The sequence below is a fragment of the Ammodytes marinus genome (assembly GCF_949987685.1).
Source record: "Ammodytes marinus genome assembly, chromosome: 17".
NCBI classification, from domain to species: domain Eukaryota; kingdom Metazoa; phylum Chordata; class Actinopteri; order Uranoscopiformes; family Ammodytidae; genus Ammodytes; species Ammodytes marinus.
In genome coordinates, this window is record NC_137221.1 from 18,147,605 (window position 1) to 18,161,998 (window position 14,394).

The 14,394-nt window shown below is 42.3% G+C and overlaps 1 protein-coding gene across 2 annotated transcripts; it reads right to left on the reverse strand.

Moving 5' to 3' along the window:
- Window positions 1–565: 565 nt before the first annotated feature.
- Window positions 566–13,971, reverse strand: tbc1d5 (TBC1 domain family, member 5). 2 transcript variants are annotated; one of them, XM_080045225.1, is made up of 20 exons: window positions 13,916–13,971; window positions 13,623–13,731; window positions 13,296–13,385; window positions 12,957–13,031; window positions 12,436–12,503; window positions 12,213–12,315; window positions 11,596–11,684; window positions 11,422–11,472; window positions 11,177–11,246; window positions 10,235–10,407; window positions 9,992–10,134; window positions 9,029–9,135; window positions 7,847–7,932; window positions 5,923–6,224; window positions 5,280–5,342; window positions 3,887–4,095; window positions 3,513–3,612; window positions 2,803–2,882; window positions 2,379–2,708; window positions 566–1,866 (listed from the first exon to the last, which is right to left on the reverse strand). In XM_080045225.1, exons 5-20 carry the CDS (start codon window positions 12,459–12,461, stop codon window positions 1,549–1,551), a joined length of 2,250 nt encoding a protein of 749 aa, XP_079901351.1. In that variant the 5' UTR covers window positions 12,462–12,503; window positions 12,957–13,031; window positions 13,296–13,385; window positions 13,623–13,731; window positions 13,916–13,971; the 3' UTR covers window positions 566–1,548. The 2 variants fall into 2 exon arrangements, with proteins under 2 accessions (XP_079901351.1, XP_079901350.1); XM_080045224.1 differs by lacking the exons at window positions 13,623–13,731; window positions 13,916–13,971 and having other exon boundaries at window positions 1,580–1,866; window positions 2,371–2,708; window positions 13,296–13,343.
- Window positions 13,972–14,394: the final 423 nt, after the last annotated feature.

Consider the following 14,394-nt stretch of genomic DNA (forward strand, 5'->3'; position numbering starts at 1 on the left):
GTGTTATCGGTGCAGTGGACCTGTTCAGCTGTGTAAATGGTTGCAGTTCATGATTACCTTACTTCACGGTCGGGATGGAAATAAAACTAGTTTTTAAAATGAGTGTGTGTCTGTTACTGGTTTACTCTGATGTGCATTCATTCATTGTGACACGTGAAGGAAGGTTTGAGTAGTTCAGCGATAACAGCTAGGGAAAACTAATCTACTGTGAAAGGGAAACAGCCTATGGTGCTGTAGTGCTCAGCTGATGAAAGCCTCAAGCGTTAAAAAGGAACTCTCATCTTACTTTGGGAGTCTCTAGACACCTGGGACTCATTTATGTTGAAAAAAAAACATGAAAATGTTTTCATTTTGCATAATAGGTGACCTTTAAACCCTAAGTACCTTTAACAGTTTCCTTGAGTGGCAATGTCAGATAATGTATTCTAGAGTAGAGTCAATCCCTGATACTCAAACACAACATACAAGTAAACCTCAGTGTCCAAAAAAGCAAACCAAGGATTCCCCAAACAGACACAATAACCTCAGTGTATATAGCAAGAGCGATGACGTTTAATTGGTCTCGAGTTAATTATGCTGAGAGGGACATTCTTTGTGTGCGCTGCTTTACATGGTTTCCACAGGACACCAGAACAACTCATTTATAATTGTGAGAAATGAAAAACTTTGTCACATAAAAAATGTCCACATTGGAATAGATTTAAAAACAAAAAAAAGACCTATTCCATATTATTCATCCAGGAATCTAACGGCCTAAGGGGTTAAAAATATATCTAAAAAAAAAAGAATAATGAAAAAACAAGGCTAACAAAAAAAAGAACAAGATCACAGAGTCAGGTTTTGTTTGGTTGAGAGGAGAACAATGGTCAGAGGCACTGGTTTGGGAGGGAGAGAAAGCTGCCCTCGACAACCAACAGGAGGGCATCATCCTGGTTTGCTTTGAGCATCAGAGAAGAGAGAGAGAGCTTCCTCTGTTAAAGGACAGACATAAGACAGGCAGACCTATGGCCACATCTCCACATTCAGAAGAAAAACGGAGCACCACACTCCCAGTCATTACAGTAAGAGTCCTACGCTGTGAAAGAAAAAATTTAGTTTGAGGTCCGACTCTTCAGAGCAATCATGTAGTGAGGGGGGGGGGCAAGAAGTTCAATGGCGGCCCCCCCTCTCTGTAGAACAAGGGCACAACAATTACATATCACAAGTGACGGGACTCAACATAATAATAGGGAGACAAGCATTGGGTGAGATGAGATAGCATACAGCATCAGCTCAGACACAACTAAAGTGGCACAGATGACAGGTAAAGACATATAAGAGTATAAGGGATTTTGTGACTGGAAGTGTCACAGTCCACATGTGCAATGTTTGTTTCGTTTAGTCGACAGCAGTTCCCGTCGAAAAAAAAAAAAAAATACAGATTCCACATCCCCCCCAGTGATACCAGGTCAGTTCTTTTGTTGGTTTTGGATTGGGATATGATGGGACTGGTATTAATAGGGAGCAGGAGGGGAGGTAAGGAAAAAGGGGGCAGGTGATTTGCTTGGTTCACAGGTCGTTGGGGTTGACGATGGTGAAATCAGAGTCCTTGCTGTTGGTGGAGCCCTCGTCCGGGCTGGAAGAACCCGAGGTGGTGGTGGTGGTGGTGGCGATGGCAGCCATTAAGGGGTCGTGGAAGGTCACTGCCTCTCCCTCGGGCTCCATTCTCACTAGGCCACGCCCGCGCCTGATGGGAGTAGTTCGCTCGGCTGAAACTCTTCCCCCTTCTCCTCCTCCCCCGTAGGCAGCCTGCAGGTCTCCATCTTGGGACACCAGGATGTAGTCGTCCCAGTTCTTGCCCTCTGAGGAGCCGAGAGAAGACGCCACCTGCACACACACACACAAGAGAAAATGGTGAGGGTCAGTAAATCAGTAGAAAGATTTTTTCTTGTGTTGGCAAATATTCTGTCCTTCGGTTAAGTGGTAGGGGAGTCAGTGGTAATACACTATCTCCTGCTTTGGCCCTGAAGCTCAATATATATTGAAAGGCTCCACCAATGAACATGTGGGAAGAGTATTTTCATCGTACAATTGCTGTATTATGCAGCCTCATTCTAGCGTATTGGGGACACAGATGTACTGTCACGTTTTGCCTAATCCCAGCATAGAATGAAAATTCTGATAAAAAAAATATATATTGGATCATTTTTGCACACACATGGTACAATTTTGTTGGCATGAAAAATGATGGGATTTAAAGATATGGAATATTGGATCAAAAAAAGGTCAAACTATTGGACCAAAGAAAAAATGGAAAACTAATCCTGGTCTGATGAGTATAGTATATACAGTGCAGAGCTTTAGTTGCAGCGGCTTAAAATAAGGACTGACTGATGAACCTGTTGCTCCGGTGGTGTCATGGCTGCCTGCTCCTCCTCTTCCTCCTCTTCCTCCTGTTCCTTCTCGTCCGTGCTCCCGTCCAGGTCACACTCCCGGCTCTGCCTTCCATCTCCACACTGTTGTTGTTGTTGTTGTTGTTGTTGTTGTTGTTGTTGTTGCTGCTGGTCGCCGTGGTGACTGTTACCACTCAACAGGGCGGTTTCAGCAGCAGCAGCGGCGGCCGCCATGGTGGTGTTGTAGTGATCGTCAGCAATGGTGATCTCCTCGTTCTCCTCCGCCTCCAGCTGGCTTTGGTTGAAGCGTAGCGAGCCCTTGAGGATGTCTTTGATCTGGCGACACACACACACACACACACAGTTATTATAAAAACACATCACAAACATTAACGTGAACCCAGGGCTATGCGGGCTAAGGAGGAGTCACCTGTTTGAGTCCCGCCAGTGACACCAGGACCTCATCCTCTTTCTCCAGGTGTTCTTGGAGAATCACTTCCTGGATTTTACCTTTGGGAGACATGTTAAACACATTCACTGAGCAAATGCAAACATGCCACACAATTCCCTTACCAGCTGAATGAATTATATTAACCAATTGGAACCATATGTTTTTTCATGTAGCAAGCATTCTGTAGAACCATCCAAATTCAAACAATTGAGCAAATCATTTAGTATCCAAGCAGGTGCCATCATTTCTTGATAAGTGCAAGACAGACGTGGACAAAAAAACATCCCCGAAAGAAAAAGAAAAAGAAAAAAAAGAAGCTCTATTGCAACTAATTGGAACCATATGTTGTGTTCATGTTGCAAGCATTTTGTAGAACCATCCAAATTCCAAGCAGGTGCACTAATATCTTGATGTGTGCTAGACAAAACTTGGGACAAAAACATTCCCAAAAAAAAAATAATAATAAAATGCTATGATAACACATAAGAAATGAATCAGTTGGTGAAAAAAACTAAACAGGACAATTAATACATCAAAGATTGGGAAAAATAAATACTGGAAAGAGAAAAAAGGACCAATGTTCAGGCTTTGTAGTATTTTGAACTGCCTAATGTTTCAGGTGCTCTCTAATGAAAGTGGAGTCCATTGTGACCATCTGTTGCTGGTGTGCTGTTAGGCTATATACTCACAGATGTGAGAGTTCATCATCTTGGCACAGTATTTGCTCATGGCCTCCAGGTCGTTGATCTGGCCCTGCAGGAAGGACACCTGCGCTTCCAGGTCCTCGTCCTGATGACACACACACACACACACACACACACACACACACACACACACACACACACACACACACACACACACACACACACACACACACACACACACACACACACACACACACACACACACACACACACACACACACACACACACACACACACACACACACACACACACACACACACACGAAAAGATGACAGGTGGAGACAAACAGAGATATAAATATACATGTAGACTGGCTGACTGCTAATAGAAAGTAAAGTGAGTGGCACAGACAGCTCACCGTGTCTTTCTTGCCCATGGTCTTGCTGTGGGAGCGAGAGCGAGTGATGTTGAAGAAAGACTCCTTCTTGGTGGCAGAGAGGGGCGGAGAGGAAGTGCTTCCATCACTCCCTCTGGAGGGGGGAAGAGGAGGGGAGGCGCTGGACTGAGCGCGCCCACCTGACAGGCTCTCTATGCTGGGAGAGGAGCTGACCGGCCTGGAGCTTTGGCCTGAGGAGCGGGGACAGAACCACTAAATATTAACACAGTAGGAATGAACATAATCCTGCTTGAGTATGGACGTCCATTGCTGACTGTGGGATCAGTGTGTCTGATTAAACAGTTTGAAGTCAAGGTCGTTGTGAGTGAGAGGCGGTTTTAAAGCTGGAAAAAAGTTAGTAAGTGGATCTTAACTTAAAAGAGTTTTTTTTTGTGGTCGCATAATACTGCTGTTTAGGAAGGTCAAATGAGGCACAAAGATATGAATGTTTACATATCTAAAGAAATAATGGGATTTTCAATTGTTTTAATATCTGAAAACCTAATTAAGGAATGGAAGGTTATGTAAGGACTGTGGAGCCTTGAGTGTCCAATTGGAATAATTAGACTTTTCAATAAAGACTTAGAAAAGTAATAATACATTTAGATATTACATTTGCATTTAAATGATAGATGAATGAATATGTTTGAAAATAAAAGAGCAAAATGAAGGAGCTTGTAACCTTATACAATTCCTTTTATTGTTGTTCATCTATTCCTCCCACAGGTTTTTATATTTTCAGTTAGTTTATGTCTTGTGATTGCTTTCATTTAACAGATGTGTGAGCAGCATGCCATCTACAAATTAAATGAGGTCCAATACACAGAAAGGCATCAGGAGCTCTGATTGGCTAGTTTGTGTTTTTGTCATGAGTCAGACCAATCAGAGTTCCTCATTTAAAAAGGCAAATTTCAATGTATTGAGGTATTAAATTATCATAACAACAAAATATTCTAATTCTAATAATGCAGGGCTACATTGAACCAGCACATTACATTTTCATTTTAAGTTTGCTTTTGTCATAACAAACTCAACACACAACAACAAAACAAATGGTCACAGCCATTGAAACATAGAACCAAAGCATAAAAACATGACAAGCTCTCTGGCACATTTTCATAGCAATACTGTCAGCAGATGCCACAACACATCTATTCAGTTCCATTTCCACTGATTTGACAAGCTGTGATCTCCCTCTGCTGGTCAGAATGTATCATTATATGCTCAGAATATGTTCAGTCAAATGTAACTGTAACTTGCAGCCCATTAAGCAGCGGGAACATTGAACAACACACATGCAACGGCAGTGACGCAAGCATGGATAAACGGGGTGAGGGGGGCGTGTCACACAAGCGGTTGCCATGGTAGCAATTACCTTGTGTGTCAGTGTGTGTCTGTGCTGGGAGAGAGACCTGAGAGAGTCCACCTGAAACTACATCTAACAAGACAGGAGAGTCAACGCTGATGAGGCCACATCTACACACATTCCAATGTTTGCCGATATTCAGACAATGTGTACCGCTGTTAATCTATACATGCAGCCACTTCCCCCGGTTACACAACAGCCAACAAAGATGCACCAAAGAGATGATATGGAGAAGCATCGGCCGGAGCTTGAGAGAAGGAGCAATTTCCTGTTTTTGTGTGTGTATGCACTTTAAGCTTTTAACCATCGGAGTGAGGACATTTTTGGAAAGTGAGGACATTTTGCCTGGTCCTCACTGCTTCAAAGGGCTGTTTGAGGGTTAACAATAGGTTTTAAGGTTCAGGTGTGAATTAGGTTTATGTTTGGGGTTAGGCATTTAGTTTTGATGGTTAGTGTTAGGGTAAGGGGCTAGGGAATGCAATATGCCAATATCCTCACAAGTATAGCCTTACAAATGTGTGTGTGTGTGTGTGTGTGTGTGTGTGTGTGTGTGTGTGTGTGTGTGTGTGTGTGTGTGTGTGTGTGTGTGTGTGTCTCTGTGTGTCTGTCTGTCTGTGTGTATGTGTGTATGTGTGTGTGTTCTGACGCTCACCTTTGCTGAGGTGGACAGGCATGCTCTCTGACTTGAGCAGGCGGTAGTGCTGATTGTGGAGGTGGCTGTGTGTCTGTGGGTGTCCTGATGGGGCCTCAGCCAGAGGGTGACACGTGGCAGGAGGGGGCACCATCGCTGGGGAAGTGGAGGAGGATGAGGAAGTGGAGGAGTGCACCTCGCTGTTGATGGGCGACACGCCGCTGGAGCCTGTCGATATGGCCGGAGCGATGAGCTTCCTGCCAAAGCTCAGCAGGCTGCTGGAGACCTTGTTGATGTTGAGCGGGGCCGGTCTCGTACTGGAACTGGAGTTTAAAAAAGGACAAGAGTAATGTAAGTGATATAAGGAAACACCAAAGCCTACAGATGAGGTTTTACATTTTTAGATCTTTGCTTACAAATGGTGGATGCTTGTTTCTGCTGCTGACCATTTTGCAAACATATTTTTTAAGTTTTTATAGCTGTAGTGTGTAACTTCTGTCACCCCCTTGAGGAATTCTGAGGATTTACAACAACATTATCGGCGCATAAGCCTTCAGTGATCGCGCATGGATTTCATTCCTTCAACTGAACGTCCAAGTTTTTTCTTGCCACTAGAATGAAAAACTGAATTGAATTGAATTGAATTGAATTGAAAATGTTTTTATTTCGAACAAGTAAACAATAAAAGACAAAAAAGCAATAATAAACAATAAAATAAATTAAACAAGTGGACAGTTACAATAAAGTAATATTTACACACAATGAAAACCACAAATGAAAATAAACTGTCTTACACTTGCTTTACCTGTTCGAAAAGGGGAGAATGAAAAACTGAAACACTTCTTGGCTGCTTCTTGGGCTCCTGCGCCAGTGTTGAGTGGTGACATCAGCTTTTAAACGCTGCCATACTGAGTGATACGGAGAGACATTTGTAGAGCTGATAGGCTTAATCAACTTTGTGTTTACTCATTTGGCAATGACTTGAATGTAACCTACATTCATTTATATGAAAAAGTTACACACTATAGCTTTAAGTGATATGTTTTCTATCTTCCAGGCAGTCAACCTCTTTAATTTTGAGGTAGTAGGAACAAATTAACGGTGCATTAACGGTGCATTAACGGACTCTTCAACATGTGAGATGTGGGAGCCCTACAGTATGTCCTGAAGTATTAGATCGTTGTGCCCTGCTTTTAGAAAAACAAAGACGGACACGAAGAAAGGCATGTGAAATGGATCACTTCTGGCATCAAGGAGCTTGTTGTTTGCACTCTCAGCATTCTCTTACTGCTTGTGCTAACAAGAACAAAAGCAGTTCCTGCCATGCTCAACAGCAGAACTCTGACATTAAAGTGAACCAGTGCAATGTGATGGATTGGCAATGTCATGCATATTTCAAGTCTCTGTAACTTGACTTTTATACGGCAGTGAAATAAAATGGGGGAGTAAGACCTGAGGTTTATATTGAGACAGAAACAGTGTGACATGCCTGGGAGACTTTCAGTAAATTACAACTGGAATTCCTACAAATAAACAAGCCAAAGGCAGACTCATCAGGCTAGTCTATGAGCACAGACCAAGGCTGTGTGAGAACTGTTATAGAAGCAGGTTTGTCAAAAAAAAAATTGTTTAGAAAATATGGACGAAAGGTGAAGTTTTAAGGATATTTTATGTACATTTTGCTACTTTTTTCAATATAAAAATGGATGGATATCAAAATCTATCGTCACTCAAAGGAATTCAAGCAAAAATAAATCTCTCTGTAAAGGATAAAGCTACAAACTTTTTACAGCCACGTTAAGGGTCTGCATGGGAATGAGTGTTTCTTACACAAAGTTAAGGATCTAAAAGGATAAACTGACTTTTGATGAGAAGAATAATTGTGTGTGTGTGTGTGTGTGTGTGTGTGTGTGTGTGTGTGTGTGTGTGTGTGTGTGTGTTTTACCGCGACTTGTTCATCAGGTCAGCTCCCCGTGTTTTGTAGTAATCCAGGTTCTGCTGGAACTGGTAGTTGACCGGTCGTGGATTATTCTACGAAGAGGAATTAGACAAAATAAACTATCGCCGTTTACAACAATCTGTGCATTTCTGTGCAACTGTGTGCACACAGCACTATGTTTAACAGGCAAATAAGCCTTGATGTGTCTGAAGCAGTACATATGAACAACAAGCCTCTTTCCTGATCCCCCCCGCCCCCCTACCGCTGCCCTTTTATATGATATATGTGATATGGACGTGGTGTGACATGGCTGTTCACCTCAGGGAAACACTGTCATGTTGGATCAACACCTCCCTGCATTCTCATCCCAGGAGAGAAGCCTAGTCCACGGGAGGTGAGTGCACTTGTTTTTGATAGTATGAGTCAGTGATATCAGAGGAAGAAAAGAGGAGGGCATGTTGCTAGCTATGGTGGGCCCCTTTGTTTACATACCCTTTGTTTACACACCAGTTTACAGAAACTAGGCTGTGCATTCACAACAGATTAAACGTAATTAGTTACTTCTCCTTCTTTTGCTCGTGGCATGCTTCCTGTTTTTGAAGCACAGTGGGGGAAACTAATCAAACAGCAATAGTGATGTGTGACTGTCCTAACCTCAATGTTGACAATTATTCAAATAATGCATTTTTTTTAACCCAGCTTTTTTCGTGTTACAATCAATTCAAAACATACTTTTTTGTTTATTAAACGTGTTTGTATCTGTACCTATATCTCATTCACCAAATTAACTGGTTTACTGACTGCACCTGTGCTGCATCCGTTTACAGAAAATGCGTTGAAATCACTCACATGCAACGTGTGGAACTGAAGCACTTTTAACGTCACTCTGTTAACCTACTGCTTTTTTCAAAGTTCAATAATGCTTTTTGCTTTACGCTACATGACTGTTCTAGGATTTCAGCCGAGTGAGACGTGTTTCACTTCTGCAATTATTCCCCTTCCTCTGTAGAAAACTAGGGGAAATCCTTCTGCTTTAAGTACAGAATAGTAGAATAAAAAGGAGGTCCGTTTAACCATAGAGTTACACAAACATTACCACCAAACTACATAGCCGTTCAACTCGGAAACTAAATCAACCTGTATATAATAGCTTTTTAATTAACTATGCTAATGTGCTTGTTGTCTTACTTTGGGATCTCTGAGGAACAGAGACTTCTGCAGCAGAGAGTTGATGTCTCCCAATGGAGGGTAGTGCATTAGCAGGCCCAGACAGGTCTGGAAGTTACTAGCAATGACTGAAACAGACAGACGGACAGAACAAGTGCAGTGTTACTGATGCTGTGCACTGAATAGAAATCCAAACACAGAATTATTTCAGATATAGTGTGTAACATTTCCAAGTCAAATTGGTAGACATTTCAAAATGACCTACTACTATTAATTAACCTCCTCGTTAGTTAATATTTAAAAGAATATATATAAAAAATAGAATATAAATATACACATACTGTATTGTTGTTTGGAATAAACTAGAGACCTTTCCAGCACTTAAACACAAAGCTGCCTTTTTAGCTTTGGATAATGTATTCAAAAACATAATTACATATGCTTTCACATGTGAAAAAAAAAACATACCATTGAACTAAAAAGACCTTGAGGGATTGGTCCTACCCACAGCTGCGTCAAAGTCTTTAAACTGCATGTTGAGTTAAAAGTTCCTCTGCAGTGCTGTGTGTGTGTGTGTGTGTGTGTGTGTGTGTGTGTGTGTGTGTGTGTGTGTGTGTGTGTGTGTGTGTGTGTGTGTGTGTGTGTGTGTGTGTGTGTGTGTGTGTGTGTGTGTGTGCATTTGTTGCACCTTGGCATCTGTTCTATAACAGCAGGTTTTCAATGTCTTCCTCAAAGACACTTTAGCAAGGGACAACGGTATGCCCAGATTAAAGCCCCAGCCTGCCTGCCTGCCTGTGTATGGCAGGCAAAATATCTACCGTACCCTATTAAAAGCAAAATGACTCCATCTGATTAAATGAGGTGGAGTAAATCACATTCTTTCCGGTTAAGTGTTCCTTATGAAATTACATGCTACAAAAGACAACACATGGCGTAATTGGATTATTTCCACAGTCAGTCATAAAGGGAGCGTGCGTGGCGTACGGGCGTCTCGGATGTAGAGCAGCATGGCCACAAAGATGTAGTCCACCAGGTCCAGAGTGATGCTGTCTGCAAACAGGGCGTCCCACACCACCAGCAGGTCCTGGAGCGGAAACTCACGGCCAAACAACAGGCGAACCCACCGGCTACAGAAAGACAGACAAGAGGGGAAATGTATTTGTGTACAGCAGAGGGTTTAGAAAAAAAAGCATTCAACAAAATGAACAATATGTGTGAAATACTGACATGCCGTAGATCTGCGGGGCGATCTCCAGCCGGTTGAGGTGCATGTGCAGTTCAGTGTCGTGCTTCTTCACCAGCTGGTCCTGGATGCGATTGACTTTGGTCACTATGGCAACAGACGGCCCCGCGTCCTGGGGCCGGGCGAAAGGGATGCTGGTCATCATCTCATCTTTGCCCTGGTGCAGGGAGACCACCCAGTCAATTAGCATATGGTTCTATCCATGTGAATTAGCATCTGTATAGGCGTACTTACCAAACATGCTGAACAAAAAAAAGAGGCAGCACTGACTTATACAGAGTTGTTATTTTTTCTACATAGAATTGCCTGAGTTTAAACAAAACATTAATTGAAAACTTAATCCGCAGGTGTCGCTGTACTCAAGTCAATTTCAAATTCAATCTACAATCGTTCACATGAAAACCCAATTTTTTTTTTAAACTATTTATGGTCGTCATTTTTCAGAGATAGCCATTCAATGTATTTGTATTCTCTAATGACCTCACTGTCTGGTAGTTTAGATTGTTAGTGGCAGAGTCCGCCATGCCCATGTTGGATTCAAATTGCCTAATCTAAGCATGAGGGATTTGCAGGGAATTAATGTTTATCGTTCACTCGCCCAACATTTCTCTACTGCTGCTAGTTCATATTAAAAAAGCATCGGAGAAGGCAAAACACAAGATGCCTTTAATTGTGAATCCCTCACAGTAACAGCAAAGTATTTGCTTTGGTGTGGACAAGAACTTGTATTGCACACAGCATGATATTAGATCACGGCTGCAATTATTATTGACAGGCTAGCCGTTACCCTGGTAACTACGGGTTGCGTCAAATCAACTAGGACGGATATCTTGAGTGTAATCACTGAGTGTTAAAAGCCTCTTACAATTCAAAATAAATGATTGTTGTTATTATTATTTCAAAAAACTTCTGTAGATCAAACTGACCCTCCGCACTTCCCTCTCGAAGCTGGAGAACCACGGCTCTGCTGTGTCCATCAGGTGAGAGAACAGGGCACTATGGACAGAGTGTGTGTGTGTGTGTGTGTGTGTGTAGGAGAGACATCGAGAAAGATAATTACAAAAAAAAGAGGGGACATATTGTGAAATAGCAACCGATATGTGAACCAATTCCAATTTATTATGAGAAGTGATACATTTGTGAATATGTACTTTATCAGGTGTGTACTCACTAGGCATCATGCTCAAGGTGCTCGGGGTCCAACAGACACTTCATCTCCTCACTGTGGAAAAAGAGAGAGCCCTTAAAATTGAACTATTCCCCAAAATAAAAACACACAAATGTTTTGACTTCTGACTGGAGCATAAAGAAGATATTTAATGTCAACTCAAAGGGTGATACTGACCTGGGGCTGGCCGTCTCACTGGCATGCTGGAAGGCTTGATGGTCACAGTGCAGTATGAACACTAAGGGGGCAAGCAACTCGTGCATCCCCTACAGACAGACAAAGAAAAAAGGCAAAGGTAGACGGGTGTGTAAGACGCCAACGAAGGGCAAGGGAGAGAGAAATTATGGTTCATTTGTGGTCAGTCTCCCTTTAATAGTGATGCACGAGGTTTCTAATCCGCGATGACAGGTTTAATTTAGATATTGTTAGCCACTGGCCGGCCATGTGTCACTTCCAGTTTGCAAAAAAGACGCTGTACTAGCCGTCTATTTATTCGCTGGCACCTGTTACAAGCACTGATAATGATTAGGTTACAAAGGCATTTGGTTCTTTTGTTTGAGCTCACCACACACACACACACACACACACACACACACACACACACACACACACACACACACACACACACACACACACACACACACACACACACACACACACACACACACACACACACACACACACACACACACGAGAGGACACTTTTTCATGAACCATTAAGAAAAGACAAAGACATCTGACTTTTACCTTTAAGCTCTTGTGATTAGGCTGCTGGGACAACGTGTCAATCGTACCTGTTTGTACAGTAACTGTTCATTTTCTCTGGCGTAACAGAAGAGAATGTCCGTCAGCATGGCCCTCACATCCCCGTCCTGGAAGTAGCGAATTTCGGGGAACCTTCACACAGATAGAAAGACGGGATGGTGTTTAGTTCAAGTCAACAGCAGAGAGCTTTTGGATCTAATTAGGGCATAACTAACCAATAAGAAAACATAGCAGAATGATAGATATACTGACGTTCTCAACACGTCCTGTTTGATCATCCCCTTCAGCTCTTTATCTTGGAAGAACTTGTTCCACAGGCTCTGGATAGGAGACGACAAAAAGCATACAAGCATTAACAATAGAAAACTGTCTCTATGTTCTCCACAGTAAGCACCAAATGACATAGTACTCTTACAGGGTTCACAATGAAATTTTTGCCCAGTTTTCTAGGAGGCAAATAGCAGCTCTGTTCATTTAAAGGTGCATGTCATCACCCAATCGGAAGCTGTAAGTGGTAAGGCAGCAGGGAAATTAATTGCGAGATGCAAAATAAATATAAGAGGGGGCAGGGGGAATGGAAGAAAATTGTTTTTTTAATATATTAAAACTATTTATTAATTGCCTAATCCGACATCAATTCAATAGCTTTTATAATTACTTTAATGAAAAAAAGTAATTAACAGTGTATAATTATTGCCTCCACACAGTCTGGAGGGAATGTTTTACAATAAAAAAAAATAAAAAAAGCTAACAAACCCCAGAGACACACTCACCCCTTCATCCTGTGACAGCGGGTTGTTGACCCCCAAGTCCTGCTGACCTGCAGCCTTTCGAGGGTTAGTGATGTGCTGTGAAGAAGAAAAGAAAAGGGCATAAATAGCAGCATATAGGTTAGGCTGATATTATTACATTATGTTAGTCTGCTGTAGTCGAAATAGGAAGTAGTTACTCAAAATAATTAATAATATACTCAATAATTGAATAGAATAAATAATTCATTCTGACACTGTATCTGAGGAGATTATTAATTAAGCTATGATGCTCCGCACACTGCTGCAGAAACACAGCAAAAGCTACACAGCAACTTCTTGGTTGATGTTCGCTCCTCTCACCGTGTCTTTGATCTTCTCATACTGAGCTCGGAGCTCCTTGGTCTTATTGATCCACTGGCTCTTGTCTTCTGGAAGAGCCTCCAGGTATAACTGCAGACAGACAAGCGGGTAACACAAGTTAGCGCACACTACTACCATAACTCAACTCCCCTTCTTAGTAGTAGCGAAGCACATTGGTACTTTCAGAACTAAACTGTACATAGGCCCTGCCATTTCTCCACCAAACAAAGTTCCAGGAGCTGCCAGAAACCTGCACTCTTTTTCAATCAAAAACCCCATAGGATAGGACTGCTTGATCCAAAAAAAAAAAATCTATTTATCGGTTACCTTCCAGCACACGCTCCGAAAGCGGCTGCTCCGAAGTCGACCGTTGATGCCCGCCTGCCGGATCCGGGCCAGGTAATTACTGTTGAGGAACAAGTCGTCCCATTCTTTCCTGCACAGGGGAGAGGGAGGGAGAGAGAGGAGATTTATGAGCTTCTCAACCCAAATTGGGCACAGTATTCCATCTAATGTGTCATCCAGCTGTAAACCAGGTAAGGCTGGTGGGAGCAGCGAGTGAGTTTGTGTGGTACACCCCTATACACACGCATGCACCAGAAAATTCTGGAAACACTCACCTGTATGAGAGGAAGGTTGACTGGGACTGTGAGTAAGTGCTGCTGTCAAGAGAGCCTCCTGTTAAAAAACAGTCACAAGACACAGTCACAACCACAAGGGGGAGATGTTAGCAGCAGCCAGGGCTAGGGAGTGGAAATATTTTTGTTTTGTTTTTTTAAAGCTTGTCAACAAAAGGATCATAAACACAGACATAACCTTTTTGACAACTACCATAATAAAATAAGTGGCCTATTTACTGCTTCCAAATGACCCATTGGGTATTTTTCTGTGGCTGTGTAGTGGAGCAAAAAAAAAGGGCCAAGAAGAAGAGTAAAGCAACATACTCTTCTTCTTCTTCCTCCTCCTCCTCTTTATTGGTGGTGATAATACGTCTAAATTGGCCTGCAGGTGAACATGCATCCAAGTCTGAGAGCTGTCTATCAACATTAGGTACAGGAGTGGATCATTCCACAGGGACACTCAGCATGAATATTCATCA